Genomic DNA, 23,163 nt, shown 5'->3' with positions numbered 1-23,163 from the left:
ATCAAGTAATTATAGCTTTGTATTTGGAACTGCTTCAACCAGGTGTTTATCCGCTGGTCGGTGAGTTTTACCTATTATAACTGTGTTTCTTTTCAGAGCATATTTAATGTAAATTTGACCAAACTCCTTAATGAATACTGCCAAAGTTAGCCACGTATTTATTGCTATTAATAATGTTGATTTAGAGCTGTTGCACGTTTTCATTTTCTCACTTTTTAAATAATGCTGATCACCCACTATCACTCAGCACAGTTTACATTTACTAACATGTTAGTATGGATGACCAAAGGAAGCAACCTGCCAGGAACAGTGACATGTGTCTTGCTTAAGGACCGATGCTTGTTGCGGGAAATGACCTTCTGACCTCCCTGGTATTATATGGTCTCTCTAACCGATAGGCCACTAAGCTAATGGCAGTGTGGGAGGGGAGAAGGGGGGTGATAAGTGAGGGAACAGTGAAGCAGGCAAGAAGGAGGAGGAGGATGAGGTGGGGTGGTGGTGGTTACTTTGTTCTGTTTGCGTGCCAGATTGCTTGCATGGATTAAAGTGTTAGGATTCCCTCCCCTTCTGCCTTCTGTTTTCATTGCCCGGGTTAAGCAAATCCCTCAACTGAGTGAATTTAATTCTCTCTCTCTCTCTCTCTCTCTCTCTCTCTCTCTCTCTCTCTCTCTCCCTCTCTTTCTCTCTCTTTCTCTCTCTCTCTCTCTCTCTCTCACTTATGTACTTCTTCCTCTCATCTTGTTTTATCTCTGTTGCGTCTTCGTGTTCCCACTCGGTCTGTCTATCTATCCATCGATCTCTCCTTTCAGGATCCAGCAGCCAGTCGGCAGCCATCCGACAAAGGGAAAACCTCGGGGGGGAGGACCACCATGTAGACAGCGTACTCCTAAGCCAGGACGCCACTCCCACCCTATCGGAAACCCAGAACTTTGATCGGGACCCCCCAAGGACTCCACCGCCCTCACTTGGCAAGCACCCGCTGGATCGTGATCCCCAGCGGGGCCACCCAAGGCCTGACCCCATGCCATCCCCCAACAAGAGGGCCATGCAGGGACTGGAGGGTGCTGAGGCGGTAGGGGCTGGGGTGGGAATCAGCAAGGGGAGCGGAGGAGGCGGGGCCCTCTCCAGCTACTACAGGCCCACTCGGAGGGGGTCCCCGCGGCCGAGCACCCACAGGCACTTTGACATCAACGAGCACCTCCCGTGGATGATCGTGCTCCTGCTCCTGCTGGTGCTGGTGGTGATCGTGGTGTGCAGCGTGAAGCGGAGCTCTCGGGTGCTGAAGAAGGGCCCCAGGCAAGACCCCAGCAGCATCATGGAGAAGGCGATTCAGAAGAAGCCGCTGGCACCCCCAACCCAGGTCAAAGAGAAGTGGATATACTATTCCAACGGACAGGGTGAGTCCACCGTCTCTCATACTTCATAGAACTCGTCTTTAATTCTGTCTTTTTAAAAGCCGAAGTATTTGAACAGTAAGATAAGGTCTGTCTTTTTAAAGCCTAAGTTTCGGGACAGTGAGCATGATTTGGTCATTTAGAGCTTCAAGTCCAGAGAAGAGATGACAAACAGAGGCCTAGTTCAGGGGCAGTTTCTCATTTGTAGCTCCCCAGATTTAGGGGTTCAGACTCCTCCTAATGTCCTACAGGTTGTAGAATATCAGCAAACCTTTGGGGAATAGGAGTGTCATACTTAAAAAATTATCTATCTGCAAGTAGTGACAGACAACTGGACTTTCTGCAAAATTTTAAACACATTTTTTGCTACTTATCCACAAAGCTTCCTCTTACTGGGAAACTCCTATCCATATTACAACTGAGGAAAATACTCAGAAAGTCCAGCTGGCTTTCATTGACTACTTATATGATCTGGGTGACTAAATACCTCAATTTAAACAGATCTAGTATTGTAGCTACATATATTGGAAATGTTTGTGCAGTGAATCATATTTCAACCATGTACCTGTGTTGTTATAATACATTTCAATGAATCAGTACAATGTAATTAAACATAAACAATATGTAATGATGTAACGTACAGACTATATATGTCAGGTACAACATATATGTCACGGATAATTGACTACCATAGTCATGGCCTTTCTACAGGACCCCATTCAAAGACTAGAGAAAGGGGACTATATTTCTAATAGCTCATCTGAAGAAAAAAAAAATCACTACAGGTTTGTAAAATGTTCATCACAAGGGTTACTACAACACTCATGTTTGATGTCAGGGCTGCAGGGTGGTGTCATGGACAGTGTGATGAACATGTTTACAATTCAAAATGGACAGAGTGCTGTCATGTTTACAGGAAGAGTCAGATGATTCAGTAGCATGTCACTGTAACTTCCTCAGCAATGTGGATGATCATGATAATGTTTCTGGTTTGTCACTGCTCGGCCACAGAGAGCGGCAGCTGCACACGACACCCTGCTCTCAGTTTTTATGAACCCCCACAGCCCCATCCTATCATTCCTCCTACATGCTCCTCTATCAGAGGCTAGACAAGTGATTTTAATAGGAGCAGCAGTAGCATCACTTTCTTTAGCCTGGCGTGGAAATCACTTTGCCCCAAATTATTTGAATGTATCACCCAGAGCTCCATAAAGATCATTCCATTATAAATTGAATACAGTAAAATATCATTCAGAGAAGATGATGTTGGGGAATAAGTGATTCTTCAAAGTGTCACAACACACTCTGCACTCAACTCCGGTCAGAGAAAAATAGTTGCAAAAGTTGAAAAAGGGGATGCATGATAACATCGGCACATCTTTGGTGGCAGCCGATATTGATTTTAAAATGAAATATTAGCCTGTGTTGAAATTTCTGCCGTTATGACATGCAGAAAATGCAAGAAATATGGTATGTTTTACATAAGCTACATGAAGGTAGTCTGCATCTGCCAGTGGGACATTATGATAAGAGTAGCTGTATTAACATAAGAGTTGGAAAATATCAACATATCAGATATGGACAAAAAATCCAGTATCATGCATCCGTAGTTCACACATCCATTGAAAATGTATTTTTGTTTTTTTTCCCTGCTGCAAGCCCAACTGCAGTGGAAACCAAACTGTTGGCCTCTACAAAACCTTTCTGAGCTCAACAACCCGAGAAGGAGCACATATTTAGGTCATAGAGGCGCTCCAGCTTATGGAATTTTATATCATGGCCACAGCACGAACCATGGCACGCGTGCACATACGTCTGCGCCGCCAACACACCCTAAATCCAACCACAACTATTTGCACACACTTCACACACGAGCCCTGTGGTATTTCTTGCACGACGGCACGTCTTCGACCATCTGTTGATGTGATAACACCGGTCGGTCGGGGAATCTAAATCCAATCGATTCTGCCTCAGAGCACACGGTTACAGATACACACGCATGGGCGTTCCTCTGCTTGGTTACCACCCTGCTGCCGCCCTCTGTCACTACCTAACACCCCCCACGCACTCGTCTCCGCTTTCAACTCTCCCCTCAATTCCTCTAGAATTTCCTCACGCTCTCTCTGTCTTTACTTCTTTCTGTCTCCCGCTTACCTTTCCACCTGTCGGTCCATCTTCCCTCTTTTCTCTTTTTCTCCTTCTACTCTCCTCTCTCCTTACTTTCTTTTGTATTTTCTTCCTACCTCACTTTTATTGCCTCTGTCTGATGTTTTGCTCTTTGTTTCATTTTGAATGATTACCTGTCCTCATTTCAGTTCCTCACTCCCCGTTCCCCACCTGTCTTCCTTTCCCCATTCCCCTAGGGTCTGTTTTTTTTCCTTCTCTTTTTCTGTCTTCTCTTTTTCTGTCTTCTCTCACATCTTCTTCTCTTTCCCTTGTTCTCTTCTCTTACCCTTCACCCCTCTCCACCTCCGCGCTGCTGACACAGTTTCTGTCAACAGGTACGGTACATTTTGCCCCACCACTGAGCTCTTGATTTCAAATGGAAAGAAAGAGAAAGAGAAGGAGAGAGGGAGAGAGACCCAAACTCAGACGACACCTCCCGCCTGTGACACACAAGTCTATGAAAGCTTTCCAACTGTGTCTGTTTGTGTGTGTTTATGTGTGCGTGTGAGTGTGCGTGTGTGTGTGTGTGTGTGTGTGTGTGCTCTGATAAAGTCAAGCCACCCGCCACCCTCTCTCTCTCCTTCCTCAGTGACTGACCACAGAGAACCGGTATAATCTGGTTTCAGCTGCATTGGGGTTGTTGGTTGGTTGGCGAGGCCCGTTAGTGGGTTGATTGGGTCTCTTACAGGGCGACAGAGAGATATATAGAGTGAGGGAGAGACAGGAAGAGAGAGAGGGAGACAGAGAGAGAGAGAGAGGGAGTCAGAGAGAGAGGGAGACAGAGAGAGAGGGAGTCAGAGAGAGAGAGGTGCTGTAGTTGACGGGTAGGAGGTGGGGGGGTGAGTCTGAGGTTGACAGGGGAAATGTTGTGGCATTGTTGGCTCGGCGTGACAGCGCCGGGGCTTCTTTGCCGTTACCTAGCAGCACTTGTTAGCCCAGATACATAAGATGCCAGACAGAGAGAGACACACAGAGCGAGAGAGTGTGTGAAGTGGTCGTGTTTGATGTTTTTCATAAACTCTGATTGAGTCGTTGTATTTTTTTAGTGCAACTTGATTGCTTTGTACAATGTGTGCAGCCAAGTTGGATGTTTCACTAAATCTGCTACAACACAGAGACGTTGCTTTGGGCAACAAGTCTTCATACCTAAAAGACAGAGTAGCTTGTTTGTCAGTGACTCCCAAAACAGCATGTATGAGTGCTGACTTTAACATCGTTAAGACAACAGTTGCAGTTTTGCTAAGTTTAGACACCAAAACTTGGTTAAGGTTAGGAAAGGGTCATGGTTTGGGTTAGAATACTTTGTCTTCATTGGAAATGAACATCGGTCTGCCTTTTATTGATCCATACACCATTTCAACCATGTCTTTACGTGGACTTTGTCACTCTGTATAAGACGTCACTCAAGCAGTCGCCTACATTTCACCAAGAAAACGTGGCTGGCTTTAGGACACAAAACAGGAACCTGCTTTACTTTGAAAGTAACACACAGATTTATTACAGTTTCATTATTCTGACTCCATAGTTTGGTAGCTAACATTGTGTGATTGCATATTGCAAACAAACAAACTCAAACAGAATGATACCTGGGAGGGGGAGACTGGACAAGTAGCAACATCTGCTTTGCAGCGGATATGGGATATTCATTTTGAAACGCATAAAATGCCATACATAGCACAGTTAAAGTGGTAGTCATTGAAATTGTATTTTTATGTTTTGTTCTGATGTATTTTGTAGAGTATTTATCAGAAAGTATCACAGATTTACCTACAAAACAGCCTACTTAAAACTGAAAATTGCTAAGTGTATGTTTTCTTTTTCATGCACACATGCAGAAAAATGGTGTTAATCAAAGCCTCTCCTTTAACCAGTTTAAAGCTATCTCTGTCTTTTGAGATGAGGATAAATTTATGGCGCACTCTGTTACAAACCAAGAATGTTTTTCAGATGGATCTTTTACATTCAAGGATGTTTATGTGAGCGTGTATGATGCATGCATGTGTGTTGGCCTGATTAGATGGGTAATTCACATGCAAGTGCGAGTGTGTTGGTAAAACTGTGCCCATGTGTATGTATTTACGTGGATACGTATGTATGCACATGCAACCCAAATAGCCATTTTACACCGCTATTTACTCTCCCCAACGTGAAACAAAACAGCTTCTTAATCCTTCCAAGGTGCATGGCTGGCTCCCCTTGAAGGCTGTAATGCGCCTTTACTAGAGCAGTTAAAACACTTGGGCAATAAAGGAAAAAAGAAAGGGAAACGTCAAAGCAAAGATCACACACATACTTGGCTTTCGCTCATAGCAGGCCAGGAAGTAGTCAAAATTGCTACATCTCCACAGCAGGGCTGAATGGGGCTTTCCGAGGCTACGGGCCAGCTTGAAATGTTTTTATTGCACAAGATCTGAAAAAGTTCTTTGTTTATCTGAAACTGCGGTGCGGCCGGCAAACTGTATCTGTGCCGGCAATAAAAGGGATTCACAAAAATGTTGTTTTGAAGCAAGCTGAATGGCATGAATAATGAGTAAACCTCAATTAGCCCTGTGTTCCTGTACTGGAAACTAGGCTAATGTGATTGAATGCTTTCCATAAAAAGGGACAGTTTATGAAATCATCATATAGACTATTAGTTTGTGCATTTGTTAGTTGGGGCAAGCTGATCTTGTTCTTGTTTTGCTCCCACCTGTCCCACCTTTGCTCTAAATTTTTGCCCTTAGGACCTATTAATGATGCATTAGTAATATGAGTGAAATGATATGTTTGACCTGTGATTTTGTCCTTTAGCCTCTTCATTACATGGCTGTTTGCATTACTAGTGATGTATAAATATAGCCCATATTACTGTTGCACTTAGTCTCAGTCGCAAAAGGAAAGTATGGTAGAGGCAGGCTGTGTCTCAGTGAGGCCCAATATTTACCATCATGAGCAATAAAGCAGGAATATTTTCACAAAATAACTTGTTGTAACTGCCTCCAGTGTTGACAATCAAGGCAGTTAAAATTATCCATCGAATGCAGAGAAAAAAAAAAAAAACAGAAGATATCCAGCGTAACGAAATGAGCTGCATTCAAACCTGCAAGATTACAGATCATGTGGCATTACACCTTAGCCCACAGAATCATCAGGGCACACCACTTAACATCAATTATTTAACAAATGAGGAGTTCATTTCCAAAAATAGAGAAGTGTCATTCCTGGAAAAAAAAAAAAAAAAGAACTTACTGTCGTATGTATTGCTTCACATAACTTACTTCCTGAATCCAAAGTCCAAAAATCTGATGCAAATCCCATATCAACTATACATTAACCTATTAGTATGACTTTAAATTGATATAACTTGGAAAAAAGTATGGTTTACAGAAATGAATACATACATTTTCTTCATACTCTTTATGTGCAAGATGGTGATGGGAGAGAAAAATGTGAAGGAAAGCAACGTTGTACCTGCCCACCACCCAGCCCCCTTGTTAAACATGTACAAATCACCCACCGTTAACAATGCCAAGTTCCACATACAAGCACAGTGGGGAGCCACCCATAAGGATATACTGTGCTCCGCAGTGCTGGGGTGGCCCTCAAGTTTAACCTGGGTTTGATTGTGAAGAAGTGGGGGGGGCTGTCGACTTGTTGGAGGTATACATACAAACGCTTGGTGGGCTCCCACTCAACCGCACGCACTCAAGCGCACATTTCACTCATTTGCAAAATGTTTATGTTTTCAAACTGGAATGAACATGCACAGAACACATGCTCGATTAATTTAAACAAAATGGTCATGTATTATACTGGGAAAGCTTACTGAGGCATGCATGCTCTTCTTCAGCAACACCCTGCTTCACATCATAAAGTTCTATACATTTCAGACCTGGGAGCTGCTCAGCTCGATGTTGATGGGAGTTTGAGGTTAAGCGGCTCCCACATCAGCAGCAGCTGTGGAGAGAGAAGAGATCACTCCTCGTTCACGTCCCCCACCCTGATTTTCTGTGTTGTTTTGCTAAATTGCAAAAGAAAAATCCTCAATTTCTCCGACTGAGGGCTTCTACTTGGTCTTTGCTGTGATGCAGGAGGGTGAGCCCCTGGAGATGGATTGACTGTATGCTGCAACACTCTGACTAATCTGTAGCTAATAAAAGTGGAGAGTGTGGCGGTGATGATGATGATGATGATGATGATGATACAACTAGGAGGAGAAAGACAAGATGAATCTGATAAAACTTTAGGTGCAGAATAGGATCTTAGAGATGAATGAACTGATGTAGAGTGATACATAGTTGGTGATAAACCAAACAGGGAGCTCAGTGCTGCAGTGGGAAGTTGGACAGGCTTTGTTTTCCTGCTCATTAGCCGGTAGGCGTTTTGGAGAGCTGTGTGTAATGGAGGTGGAGGTGCAACACAAAGGAAAGTGGATCAGTAGAGTATGATGGTCTCTCCTCCTGAGCTTTCATTATGTGCTCCAGATATAGCCATATGTGTACTGTGCACACATAATTCATTTTTATTTCATTCACTCTTTATTTAATCAGGTCATTGAGAGTTTGGTGTGTTTTTCAAGATCGACCAGAATATTCCCAAGGCAAGTTATTTTTCATGTCTCAGCTTTCGCATAAAAACTATATCACTCCAAATATGCTGTAACTACTAAATATAGTGCAAAACAACACATCAATCACCCCAGTTTGTCCAAGCCAGTCATCCTGTGTGTCTCACAGCAGTTTGACAAAACATGTCAGTTCGGACTCATCTGGGATTTACCAGCAGCAAACAGCAGCTGACTGGGTTTAGCTGACATTTAGCTATAGTTTGACATTTAGGATTTCTTATGGTTTTGAGCACTCACAAAGTGCACTATTCATGCAGAGGTTAGAGCACACACACACACACACACACACACACTCATACAAATGCACCCATATATAAACAATCCAACCCCCCTTCTCCACCCCCTCGCCACAGCCCTAAGCAGACACATAAACACATCCACAGCCTGACATACTGAATCGCCACGAGACTTATGTAGGTCATTGCAGTATGGCCAGCTCACTCTGTGAGTGAGGCAGGCGGTGCGGGGGGATTTCTCTGCAGCTTTCCGTCTGTCTCTGTGTTCTACAGTGAGTGAGGTGGACGAGAGCCGACAGGCCGTGGGCCAAGAGAGTGGGCACGCGAGGTCTAATAGGTCTCTCCGGGATCCGTGCATACTACTGTATTAAGCTTTAGCCAGTGGTACGATACACACCGCCTGGAGCCAGCAGGAGGGGATTGTATGTATGCGAATGTGTTTGTGTGTTCCTTTTTATTTATATCCCTGTGAGTTTAAGACCTTTGCATTGAGGCTGTTTTTGTAAAATGCGGTCACCTCTCACATGTCTAGGATTAACATGGTTATTATTGTTAATTATAATAATAAATTTATGTAGCAATTTTCAAAACACAGATTTACAAAGTGTGTCACTGGAAATACCAAAACAAGTCAAGGGAAAGAAATAGATGGCAAATCCAAATTAATAGATGTGTTCAAGTCGAACAACCACCATTTGAGGCATACACACTCACACACTCACACACACACACACACACACACACTCAAGCATAGTCTCACACAGACAGAAAGAACAGTAAGGACAATACAAAAAGCTAAAGGTGCGATATACAAAATTACAGAGGAATTAATTTGATAGTTGATCCAGATTTGGTGTAGCTGAACTGTTGTCGAAGCTGTGAGTAATGATCAAAAACAGTGTGGATCATTTGGCACCTGAGAATTGTCTGTATCCCAGTGGAAAGAGATATTATATCTACAGAGGATATGACCAAGTGGAAGTATGTCCAGAGAAAGGATGATTGGACATAAAAACAAACCCTGTGGAACGCCACATGTCATATCTGCTGAGGATGAGGATGAACTGCTAATATAGTGACTGAAAATTGTCTGTTTAAAGGGTCCGAGCACTGAAGTGTGTTTAATTTGATAGGAAAATGCTAAAAGCCAGGAGCAGTTGATAATATAGTGACCAAACAACAAAATACTGGCTGCAGTAGTACTGTCAGGGGCAAAATAAACAGGATGCAGATATTATTAATCTTAGTAATAATGTCATAAACCGGTCACATTTCTCTTGGGTTTCTCCTCTCATAATCACTCACCATGGCAATAATGGAATAGATTAATTACAGAGTCAATGTCACAGGATTTTGAGAGAGATTTTAGGATTTTGTGTGTGTGTCTGTGTGTGTATGTGTGGAAGCAGCCCTGCAGGTCAGCAGGTCTGCCTATGCATCTGTGTGTTTTTCAGAGGTTAGTACCTGTGGCATGTTAGGTTGTCTGTGTGTGGATGTGAGCAGGCTTCACGTGCCTATTTATAGCCACTTCTTTTTGTGTGTGTGCCTGAACATGTATGCACACGTGAGTTTGTGTGCATGTGTATATATGTGTGTGTGTATCACGAGCTATGACCTGCTACCACTGGCTTACATTCAGTTTAATCTCTCTGCTCCAATCTCTTTGAATCATCCTGGTTTTACACACTTAGCATGTTTGGACCTCCGTAGTGGACATTAATCAGGGATCAACCTGATGCCTCTCAAAAGTGGTTAATTCTCTTTGATGCCCTGGCAATGTACGGGACATGTAGCGCTGGATGCATCCTGGTATTTGAACAAAATGCAGCTTTATTAGCAAAGAAAGAAATTGTAGCCAGACAAAACGAAAAACAGACCTGGAGATGGTGACGCTTGTTTGCTTTTGTTCATGTTTATGTGCTCAAAATATGCACTAAAGATAAGATATTCCTTTATTAGTCCCACAGTGGGGAAATTTCAAGCATTACAGCAGCAAAGTGGATAGCAAAATATTAAGCAAATTTACAGTATAAACAGATATTGAATAGCAGCAAGCAATATAAACACTATAAACAAGGAATATAGAAAAAATAGAAATATGAACAATTTAAACAACAGAAGAAAAAGCAATATATCATCACATAATAAACTGAATTACAACTAATTTGTCAGTGACGAGATATGTGGATGTTTCTTTGAAGGATGAATGCAGGGCTTTTCACTTTGAAAGCTCAACTCAAGCCAGAGCCGACCCCTTTGCAGGCTCTCCTTCTGATCTGATGAGGTGAGCTGTTTTATTTCAGCAGCCCGAGTATCGTTGTCATCGTCTCTCACACCTGCAGGACATAAAGTCACATGTGTCTCCACAGGGGGAATTCCTCCTTGCACTTGCAGATGAATTCCCATCCATGATCTTGGACATGAGTCATTGCTAGTGACCTTGAACAGCTCTCCCAAAGCTCGAAGCCAAGAACAGGGTTTTATATTGTTGTTTTTTTAAATCTACAGCTTTATTTATTCAGCATTGCCTTCCCTCACATTCACAGAGTTACACACTTGCGCGCCTGGGAGCAGTCAAGTGAAACCGCATCTTACTGTTGGCTGCTGACCAGCCACCCAGAAAAACTGGGGGTTAAGTGCCATGCTCAAAAGCACTGCAGCTGGGAGGGAAAAGCATTCATGCACGCCTGCACATCCCACACAGGAACGTTTTACCGTGATAATGCAGTGGAACGGGCACACGCGTTTCAGCGTTCACTTTTTTTCGTGTCACGCTCAACAACGGAGCTATTCTTACTTGGCAAGCAGATGACTCAGCGCTTATTTCCAGCCGAGTCATTGTCAAGTCACATAACCATCGGGGGAGAAGTGGAGCAGAGAATATCTCAGCAAGCAGCAGTGTGTCAGAGCAGTGCTGTTAGTGGGAAATCAGTATTCATGGCAAAAAAAAAGAAGTGCCATATGGAGTTTTTTCACGTCATGACTAAGAAGGGCGTGAGCTTCAATTTAGTAAATTTGAGGTTGAGAGATTCATTGTGTTTATGGAGTGCGCTCGTACTATTCCTCTTTTTTTTGTCAGAGACCCACTGCCTCAACTGCGCTTTGTCACTTATAGTTTGAAAAGGCACGTCAGACGACAGTGCTTCCATAGCAACTAGCTGTAGTTGATTCCTCTTTCAGTAAACAGAAGCTGTCAGGTGTGGGCTACCAAGTGTAGTGCCTTCCTGCAACGGACATTTTTCAGCCGCCTTGTAAACAAATAGCGTTTGCAGCTTGAAAAAAATGGAACCGTGTGAATACGCCCTAACATGTTAAGCCGTGGAGTTTCTGTGATACACCTAGTAGGTCAAAGGGAATATGCACCTAAATCAGAATTCATGAACTTACACCGCAAGTCAAAAACAAAAGAGCCCAAAGACGCCCATCAGGAGATTAAACCCTGGAGCTGACCCACTAACACTGATCGGTACACTAAGAGCACATTCAAATAAAGTATGTTCAGGGTGGATTATATGAACTCTAGAGTGTTTATTCCATCTGTTAGGCTTGTTGGGCAGGTGAGGACTTGAACTTGAATTCGGGAGGCGCCAAATAACCCCACCAAGACGTCAGGAAATTCCAACACAACGTAATCCATCTACAGGAGAGGCTCTTAAAAGGCAAACATAGTTTTATGAATATGTTGTTTGTTCAACTGCTGTTCCATTTGGCTTTATGGGCATAAAGAGACAGGTGTTGACATCTAATAACCAGTGGTTATTCATGCTTGGAAAGTCGAGTGTAACAGAAGGAAGTGAGAGCAGACTGCGGGCTGGAGTGATGCTCATATTCTCTCCGTTTCTCCATGTGTTCTTAACCGGCTCGAAAACCAGTGAGGATAAGTCGTGACAACCAGCACGCAAAAGTGCATCATGCTGAGCAGGTACTGGAATCACATGATTATTGGATGTGAAATCTGTCTTAGTGTGAAGTGATGGCCTCCTTAGCAAATAAACCTATTATAATGGCGGCTTCATTTAGATGAGGTCTCACACACGCTCAATACTCGCACTACATCTCTTTTCTGTAATCGACTGGTGCAAGATCAAACTTGACTTCTTTGATTTAAGCAGAGAAGCTTCATAGAACTGAGTCTCCTCTCCTGCCAAGGCAATAGCGTTCTACATGTGGGTCTGTTTTCCCCCTGAGGGACTTTCTGCCATTGCAGCACGCACGTGTCTTCACATACTAAAATAACACATAGTCCCGGTCCAGACAGGTCAAGTCTGGCTGGTGGCATGCCATGTTGTCTCTTGCATCATTTTCATTTCCCGGTTTAGACAGCACTCCATGTGTGTGTGTGTGTGTGTGTGTGTGTGTGTGTGTGTGCGTGTGCGTGTGTGTGTGTGTGTGTGTGTGTGCATAATGTGGATGCACGTGTTTGGGAGCGTGTGTGAATTTGCTGTGTTAGTGGTTAAGAGATCTGTTCCACCGAGTTGATTCCTTCAGCTCCAGGCTCCACTGACCTTCTGACTGAGTCCACCTGATGGTTAAAAACATAATATCCCACCAGGGACATACCAGGGGTGTCAGTCTAAAAGAGTCTTGCTGCTGAATCATTGAAGGCCCAGCAGCTCCCATTGCTCCCCGGTTGAGCCTTCAGTTTGTTGCCCCACACAAACTGCTTATCTGTCTCTTTTTCCTCATGATCGAATGGAGTTGCAACCTGGCAGGCTTGTGTTTCCCCTCCAGCCAGTCACATAAAAGGAGCCTTTTCACAAGTCAGGCAACTGTGTTAGCTGGTTTAGTTTGCTATCTTCAACCCCTTGAACCTTAAAATTCAAAAAATTTGAAAGTGGCTTCAAGTTTAGATTCAATTATAGATTGAAGCTATATCACGCATACATTGAGAGAAATATTCAAACCCAACATGACATTGTTTTATGGCTACAACGTCACATGAAATAGAAAACATTTAGATGCTTTGTGCATAGTTTTCCCTTTAATTCACTACAACACATTTAGTACCTTTTGGAAACTAAAGTTCTGTAGGTTTGAGCAAATGCAGCATGCATTTGTAAAGCCAAGTTGAAGAGGCTGAAAAGACTCTAACATCACTGCACAGCACTTATAAATGATTACTCATTTATTGGCTATCTTTCTTTGATGTCAAACTAAAGCCCCAGCAGCTACAAGCTATTGAGTGCACTCCTACCATCTAGAGCCTGCAGCTAGCTTGCACTAGCTGGCTTAATTTAATTCAAGTCATTAGAGTAACAATTGACTCCAAACAATGTCACATATAGATCAATGGCAAACCACACATTTCTGGAAACAGTAATAAAAAAGTGAGTTTCATAATATGGAAACCGTAATCAATATATGGTGGTCAAAAAAATAAGGGAACAAAAAGGTTTCAGGAAATAAAACCTTAAGACTTAATAAGGCTTTGTCCCTGCTCATGGTTGTAATTTAGAACAAATTACAAACAGTTTATAACAGCTTACAATATCATATACAAGTCTGCTGCACAACTGTGTTTATCATACCAGGGAGAGGGAAAGGGGCACACATCTTTACATGATCTACTGTGACACTGCACATGACTGTAGGCAGCTACACAAGCAGATAAACATACATCAATCCACATGCACACACAAACACACACATACTGTATGTAGGGTAATTTATTCATAGAGAGCTATGCTGTGTTATGTAGAACATAACATAAAGGCTTCATTATATATAAAAGAGGCAATTTGTCTAGCGCTGCGTCGTTTTAAGTTTGCACAGCTTGCCATTAGTGGCCCACATTCTTCACTTAAGGAGAAATTCAGTCATCATTTCAACCTAATGTTTTTTCACTCTCTGTTTGCAGTGAATGGAGGAGGGAGAGAAATAGGTTTGTCCTATATAGCTCGATATCCCTGACCTCCCCACTTTCTCAGGGAGTGAGATAAAGACCCCATTTACACCTGACATTAAAGTACATCTTAAGTGATCAGATCTACATAAAAATGAAGGTGTACATCACTCAAAATGCAGGGGACTGATTAAAATCCACTCGCTTATACCAAGCTGGGAGGTGGTTGAAGCTGAAGTGAACGGTGCTCATGAGAAATCTATTATTATCCAAGGAGGGTAGAGAGGAAGCCTCACTAAATATCTATTTCCTGATTGTTGAGCTAGCTAATAGACTTTTTGCCAGCATGCCGACAGAAGATTTAAGTGACTCACATTCATTCACTGCAGCCTTTCCCTAATATTACCAATTTTCCCTAATATCAACAATTTATGCCTAACTGGAACATTAACATAACCATGACCTTAATACTTTACTTAACCAATAAGCCAAAACGACCACTCAAATGTAAAAAATTCCTATCTACCTGGGAATTTTTTTTCCGCCCACTACACAGGAGGGATGGTCAAAAACTGGTCCTATATTCAAGAAGGCTTATAATCAGAATACAAGTTGCATGAGATAGCGCAGTTTGAACCTTTTCAACCTATATGCCCAATGTCTGCTTCATGGTAAACTGAGCTTATTATTATACAGGAAAGAAATCTGGTCATCTGTAAAACCGGTATCTGGTTTAGTGTAATATATGCTAAAGTTTTTTGCATGGAGCACTGGCAGAAATGATCTACCAGGGACGCTTGGATCATGTCTATGTTTGACGACTTTCTTTCAACAGGCCTCTCTCCTCAAAGCTTTTTATTCCTGTAACCCTCTTTTTGAGTTTGGTAGTGTAAGTGTCTTGCTTCATCCAGGTTTTTTTGGATGGCTGATTTTAATCAGTGCTTAAACAAGTAATCACCAGTCCTCTTGGTTATTCTGCCATCCACACAGCCATCCATCAGCTTCCTAACCTGTCTTTCCTCTCTCTCTCTCCCTTCTTCTGTTCAGGCGTGGATATCCTGAAGCTGGTGTCGGCTCAGGTGGGCAGCCAGTGGATCGACATTTATCAGTCTCTAGCCAACGCCACCGAGCGCGAGGTGGCCGCCTTCTCCAATGGCTATGCATCGGACCACGAGCGGGCCTACGCTGCACTCCAGCACTGGACCATCCGGGACAGCGACGCCAACCTGGCCAAGCTGATCAACGCCTTGCACCGGCAGCGCCGCATCGACGTGGTGGAGAAGATCCGCTATGTCATGGAGGACAATCCACAGGTAACATCAATAGATACATATAGATATACATATATACAGCACAGATAGATAGATAGAGTTAGAGCTGTTATTTTGCTCATGTTTAAAATCATCAGGTTTGTTCAGAGGTAGCTGTGCTGTACCAGGAACACATCTGTGACCTTTCCTGTCTTCATGTCCTTTCCATCTGCAGCTCTGTCAACACCACTGGCACATACTGCACTACACCCCTGATCTCTCCCTCCCTCCTGCACTCTCTCCCATTGAAATCTAATCTCTTATGGTGTGTTTGTACAGTATGATGAAGCAAGTCCCTGTGGTTTAGCAGCTGCTTACATAAAAGTTATAGTTCACTCTGGAAGAGCTTCAGAAGTGGATAGATCTTTGCTCCTGGATAGATCTTTACTTGTGGTGTGTAAAAATCTCATACGAATGTTGGATAAAAGCGTCTGCCAAATGCGAATTGTAATTGTAATTGTGTTCATGAGCAGTCATCCTCCCACATGAATGGCATTGGTGATCTGCTGTCATAACACTCATGTGCAGAAAAAACAAACAAGCTGCTCTGCTAAAGTGAACTATTACTGCCACCCTTAGCTCATCTTAGCCTCTTTACAAAAACTATATTCCTGTTTATGATTTATGGTGCAGTAAAGTTTTTGTGGCATATACTCTCCCTCTTTTACCTTGTTTTTCTCTCAAACCAGCACTTACGCCCAGTGCTGTGTGATAGCATGACTGTGGTACTTAGTACACAAGTCACAAGGGCATCCTCTCCCACGGGCACTCCGTGACCAGCCTGCTATCAGACTCATACTTTAATTTTTTAAATCTCACACACACACACACACACACACACACACACACACACACACACACACACACACATACACACACACACAGGGGACAGAGGAAGGAAGCCTGATGCCACACTTTCATCATTCATCACCATCCACTTTCCCCGAATCCCTCTACCCCCCCCATTCCTCCCTTTTTTATGGCTTCACGCTGATTCGTATCACATTAACCCTCGTGCCCTTCACCGTCCTCACCAAGGTTAGCGCAGCACAGTTAAAGTCTTGTTCTGGTTTGACGGATACGCCAGCTAAGAGGCCTATCTCAGTCCAGTCGTCACTTGTGGTAATTTCACATGTCACCGCCACTTAATTATCAATGGATGGTCTGTGGCGGTCATTTCTCTATCTTTCTGTCTCCGGATCGATAGCGGATGAGATAGCACATAATAACTTGTGTAGTGAGGGAGGCTTGGTGAGCCTCTGAAGAACACAATGTTCTGGAGGGACTAGTGTTGCCGTAGTGGTGTGCTGATGGGTTGACTTGTGGATGAACCTGAAATCTGTGGTGGGAGAAGTGTTTGTGTTACTGTGTGTGTGCATGTGTGTGTGTGTGAGAGAGAGAAAAATAAAGCTGATAGAGAAATGCCAGAGGAAGAGACTGCAAGGAGCAGGGAGACAGACAAAGAGATAGAGGCGAAGAGCAAGGTAGAGACACAGAAACTACACTCATACAGGCAACACATATTAGATTTTTTTTTTGCATACCTGATACAAAGTGGATACATTTCTAATTCTGGGGAGCAACAAAACATTCAAAAACACATTCATTTCTACCCATTCAGATCAGGTTGGAAATAGATGCAAATCACATTTCTGAAAACATATCTCAGATCGAATTAAAAGTGCTTTTCCTCGTCAATTCCCATGTGACACGTTTGATATTGCATGCTGTGACGAGAACCAAAAAAGCGGGACTGTCAGTTCCTGTAAAAAAAAAAAAAAAAAAAGGAAGACGGTTCATGCCTCTTCCACCGAGGGTGTGATTCTAATGGGAAGGCATGTGTGAAACTAAAACTGTGACGATGTATTTCTCTTCTGCTACAAGTACGTTCTGCACCACAGTTAGGAAAGTGCTCTGTATGGCAATGGTGAAACTTCCATGTTACGAGCACGTTGGCGCAGCCAGAACAGTAGGACAGAAAACACCCTTATTCAGTGTGCGCACACCCGTGCCGTTACTATGACAACCGGTTTTCTTAATGGCGGTAAATGCACTGTATGTGCTGGCTTAACACACAGATCCAGTCGGGTTGCTTGGAAATTGCAATGTGGATGAAAACCGGCTCAGGCTTGCCTGCTGTCTGAACATAGAGAGAGACAGAGAAAAAGACAAAGAAAGAAAAAGTGATTGAGAGAGAGTGAGAGAGAGAGAGAGAGATGTATGTGAGATATATGAGGACATTTTCATGGGTCACTCAATATCCGGGGCCGATCGATATGAATTCTCACTGGCCTCAGGTCAGGTCAATGTCACTCACTTAGGGGACCCCTGTCAGTGTGTGCATTACGTAAGCCTTATATATGGCTTGACCACTGAACACACGGTGAAAAAAAACAACAACAACATTAGCAGTATCGATGGCATTCCTCCCGGAACAATCGAACGTCAGCTGTCTGTCTGATGCAGGCTACTATTTTTATCTCTGCCACTGCGAGATGAGAGATGAAGCCCCACAGAGGAGCTGCGTCGAGTGACGCATGTTTGCAGGTTCACGAGGATCTTCTCCATCACATCCTTCCAAAAGTGTTGTTCTTTCTCTGTGTACAAAACATTCACAGGCATCTGACGTTATTGCTTGTTAGTGAGCGGCAGTGAGTAGACGGCCCCGAGTAGGGATGTAATCATCAAATAACCGGAATCATCATTATTACATGATTTAAGCCCTGTCTGTAATCCAGAGGTAAACAAAATGTTTGACCTACCAAAGGCGAAAATGCGGGAGTGGAAGCATTGCTCCACAGAGGCTGCCGTTATGTGCCCCACAAGTTTTATTTTGCTCTTCCAAAGCTTCATACTGTATTTGTAATCTTTAAGAGGAGTTGCACAAAGCTTTTATTGCATCTTCACACAAAATGATTCAGTGGAGTATCATCAGCCTATATACATTTTGGTGAAAAAACACTGACTGGACCGTCACACATTTCTTTAGTCTATTTCTAAAATGAGTTTTAAGACAAAGATTTCCGCTGTGCCTCCCTGTGTCTTTGGCTCTGGCGTTAATATATACAAATATGTGATTAATGAGCAGCCATGCTGTTTCATTTAGATAACTCTCCTCTGTGTGTGGCTAATGAATGGATCATATCAGAGATTTCACCAGACGGAGCTAATATGCTTGAGGAGGAGAGAAAATTGGAGAAAGAGAGAGAGCTAGTGAGGGAATGAAAGACTGATACAGGGAAATAGGAAGCGAAGGTATTTTTTCTTTGTATTTATCAAAATACATTCCTCTCCAGAGTATCTGCAAGTTTTTAAAAAGTCTGAAAAGCTCATAGAGCGCAAATAAGCATGCCTTTTACTGGCCCATAGCACCGACTTACCATAATGTATCTGCAGGGAGTTGATAGGGTTGTTAATCTGCACCAATGACTCAACAATCGCTTGGCCAGGTGCTGCGATCACAGCGCTCACCTCCTGGCCCGAACTCTGTTTTGGAACAAAAAAATCCCCAACCACTGGAATTTTAAGACGTTCGTGTCCTTTTTCTTTACCAGCTGACTTACAGGTTCAACAACTTTCATTAGCTACAGTCAATCAGCAGCTGCAATTTTACTGGGTAGGCAAGGCAGGCAGCTACTTCGGGCCCCAATTTTTTGGGGGGCCCCGACGGCTGACGCTTTTGGGTCCACCCTGTTGTTCGAAAAAGCCTAGGGTGCCTATCTGACATCTGATATTTGAAATGACTCGTTCATCAACCCCCCTCAAGGGGCCCCATCTTGCTGAATTGCATGTCTTTCTGACTGCAACTCGCGGGAGTTTGTTTTGAAGAGTGCCCAGTGTCAAAATGAAGAGAAGGTGTACCTCTGGACGCAAGAAGAGAAAAAGAAAAAAATAGGAAGAGGGGAGGAGAGAGCAGGACAGCTTTAAGTGCAAAATGAAATGATAATTAAGGATGACCATGACAGCGAGCCTTGTGAATGTAAACAGCCTACATTTACATGCTACAATCTGTGCTACAATAACAATTACATTAGTATTGCTCACAATACAAATGATTATCAATGTTTAACTAACTAGTCTCAACCAGCTTGCCAGGTAAAATATTGGGTTTTTGCACGGTATAGAGTTTTACTATTATCTTAATTTTTATTAATTTGAGAAGAAATATCTTATGTGTATTAAGTTATTATTTGATATTATTTATAACTATATTGGGTTAATTTCTTTGCTGTTTTTGTAAATCCTAACATGGGGAAATAAAAATGTGTGCTTATTGCAAAAGTTATTTGATGTGTTATTAACTGAATATGAGTTGTGGGATACATGACAGCGGTGTATGAGTGTCAGAGGGGCCCGATGTGTTTTCCGCCTGGGGCCCCACAGTGCCCAGAATCGCCTCTGTCTGTCAGTGGGAAACAGCCTGTTTTTGCCAGTGTTTTGTTTCTTTCTTTCGGCTGTTTAATTGGTCTTAAATCCATTTCAAGGTGGCAGTAAAAGGTGCTCGCAAAGTTGGCTTTCTGGAACCTGCAGATGCCCTGGGTGTCTGCTTGGCGGGTAAACTAGAGGTTAGAGAAGAAGTCAGGCAAGGTGACCAGAAGATTCAAATCCTGGACCAGCGAGATAAACCGGCATGGGGACACTGGACAAGAGGCTCTTTCAGGAAATACCCTCAGGGTGACCAGAGTCAACTCCTGCTCCAGTGAAGACTCAGCAGGTTTTCTGTACTCCTGTTTTGACCGTAGACAAGGTGGTAACCAGACAGCTGCTGAAGAAGAACATTAAGCTGGGTGTTGAGTGAACAACATCTTAAACTGTTGTAAAAAAGCCAAGAGAAAGTTATATCGACCATAAAATATTAAGTATTACCATCAGCACCAATGTTATGTGATAGTGTCTGCTCCTTCTGAGGCCATTATTTACTCGGATTTCAACTTTGTTTTTAAGAGATCTGCTTTATTACCGACGCCAGTGCAGACATACTACATTACCCACAATTCCTTAAATAGATTCTACCACACAGAGAGCTGTTACCATAGTGACAGGAACGGTGTTGAGTGTCTCTGACAGTCCAGGCAGAGAAGTGTTTAGTTAGATTTCATTGTCAGATATTTTTTATGTTTTTTTATGGTGAGTAGAGGAGTATCGTGGGTAAAAACCAGTGGACCTAAACAGGAGAAACCAAAAAAAAAAAAAATAGAAAATTGAAGTTGAGTTAAATTATTTTTGCCTCAGGATATCTGTATTTTCATGTAATTTTTAAATCCGTGTTTGGGTGTTTCAGAGCTGAGCTGCACTACCAAGATAGTGGCACAAAGTATAACTAACCTCTCCTTTTTTTTTTTTTTTTTTTTTTTTTTTTTGAGGAAATGGATTGTGGTTTTCCCTTAATTGGGTTTATTCACAGGAGGAACACAAAGAGAGAAAGAGGGACAGAGGAGGACAGACAGGCAGGCAGGCAGAAGCCCTCAGTGATTTGTCTTTTTGTTGGCTTGACGTTTTTCCCTCTTCTTTTCTTTTGTTCCCGTCTGAAGAGAGAACGGATGACAAAAACAACACTTATTGGAAGGATCACAGTTTAATAGTGGTTTTCCATTATAGCCGCAAAGAGGCACAGTGAAATCCAATTTCCACTCTGACTGAGTGTTTATGACTCAGGTCCCATTAGCTGCTATTCAGTCTTTTGCATGATGAGACCCACAAGATTATAAAACCCCAACCGCATGGCGTACTTTCTGGAGTGACGACAAAATTTCCCGGAAATCGCAGTGAACCATTTAAAGGTGATTCAGAGAGACGTTCTGCATCTGTTTGTGACTGCTGGGACGCTTTCATGAGGTTTGCTCTCCCAGATCGCCCCCTGTCACACAGCCCCCTACCCCCCCGGGGAGCTGGAAGGGCCTCGGCGACTTTCTCAAGGACACTTGAAGGTGGACAAAAATTAACGTTGACTGAAATGAGGAACGTTTCGGCTCAATCGACAAAAAAACATGGAATCAGCACTGACATTTTGTCTAAACAATTCTCACGAACCGTGGCATTTTCACATTAGTGTAAGTCTGATTATTAATAGATTATTTGATTAGTCGACTGACTGGACGTTTATGTATTATAATTTTTGATAATTGATTGATTAATTGATTTTAGACACTTCCCAAGAAAAAAATACTTAACATTTCCTGGTTATAGCTTCACAAATGCTAAGAATGTTTTTTGGTTCCTCATCAGACTGAAGAACTAATTTCACTCTAGACCCTTGTGACAACCGATTGTCATTATTTTTAACATTTCATAGGCCAAATGATAAAGCATGAACTGATTCATCAGCTATGAAAATAATCCTATATTAGTGCACCCAAATGTCACAGATGAATGAGTGAAAGTCTACATTTTGGAGATCCAAGTTACAGCCTATACGATGGTCACATTTAAGCAAAGCAAGTCAGCAGCATGTAAATGTGCACTTTTTTTTTTTTTTAATCACATTTGGCTCTGGTGTGATGTGACAGCAGTGGCTCTTCCCAGTGAGATGCAGAGCACTGCTGGGCCAAGTTCCTGTCTTGGCTGTATCTTAGTTAATAGCCCATCTGTTTTGGGAGTAATTACAGCCAAGTGAGATTTTTTTTTTCTTTTTGCTCCACCATTTGTAATGTAATTAATCAAAATTTCCCCAGTGCCTGTGCTTGTCCCCTGCGCCACTCATATCGTAGCAAGTTCACCCAATTAGGCTAGCCCTGTGCTGGCTGTGCTCGTGTGTGTGTGTATGTGTGTCTAAGTCTTGCTGTGTGCTGTGCTGATAGGAGTATTCACACACACACACACACACACACTCACTCACTCACACCAGTCTTATTGGTCTGACTCAGAGCAGCCTGGGAAGTTTCTGGAACAGCGATACTATTTTTCCCTGCTGTGACTGCTGCCGTCCCCCAGCTCAGTCCTCAGTGGCTCAGACCTGATCTTGGTAAGACTGCCAAGAGAGGTGAAATCAGATTCCCCGTGGTTAAAGGTGCTCTCTGCAGTGGACCCGGAGAGGTGGCAGCCTTTCACACAGCGGCAGGCTGGCCGTCGTGTTCACAGGGCGAGGAATTCATCACAGCAACGTCACCAAAACTGAACTGCGCACATCACACTACTTCTTTGCAACAATAAAAAATATTAACACAAAATACATATTATCTAGCTGTGTTTTACTGCAAGTGTGAGAAACCTACAAAGATATTTGTTTAGATTTAACAGATTGTATGTGTCTGTCCTGTGATGGACATGCGACCTGTCCAGGGTGTCCACCCAGTCAGCGCTGGGACAAGCTCCAGCACCCCGCCACCTTAATTAGGATACGTGGCTTTTGAAATGAAAAAAGACCAAATTACAGTAGGAAACACTGGACACATCCAAGTGAAGTTCCCTGATTTGGTAGCATTTTAAGGAAACATTAAGTAGTTCTTTTGCTGGATAGCTGAACCCATCACATCCACTTATTTTATGCAGTACCAGATAGATAGATAGATAGATAGATACTTTATTCATCCCGAAGGAAATTCACCAGGTGGAAGTGTTGAAGCTGAGCTTTGAATTACAGTTTATTAAATGGAACCTAACCCAGTGTTTG

General features: G+C 42.8%; 1 protein-coding gene across 1 annotated transcript in view; it reads left to right on the top strand.

Annotated features, from left to right (window-relative positions):
• tnfrsf21 (tumor necrosis factor receptor superfamily, member 21) overlaps positions 1 to 23,163 on the top strand; it is a 46,274-nt gene that overhangs the window by 14,931 nt on the left and 8,180 nt on the right. The window contains exons 3-4 of the mRNA XM_030047376.1: positions 810 to 1,397; positions 15,292 to 15,557. Coding sequence (XP_029903236.1) covers positions 810 to 1,397; positions 15,292 to 15,557 — 854 coding nt within the window. The remainder of the gene's footprint in view (positions 1 to 809; positions 1,398 to 15,291; positions 15,558 to 23,163) is intronic.

Source organism: Myripristis murdjan, chromosome 24 (genome assembly GCF_902150065.1).
Source record: "Myripristis murdjan chromosome 24, fMyrMur1.1, whole genome shotgun sequence".
NCBI classification, from domain to species: Eukaryota; Metazoa; Chordata; class Actinopteri; order Holocentriformes; family Holocentridae; genus Myripristis; species Myripristis murdjan.
Note: the sequence above shows the minus strand (reverse complement) of the source record. Positions and strands in the feature narration are given on the sequence as shown.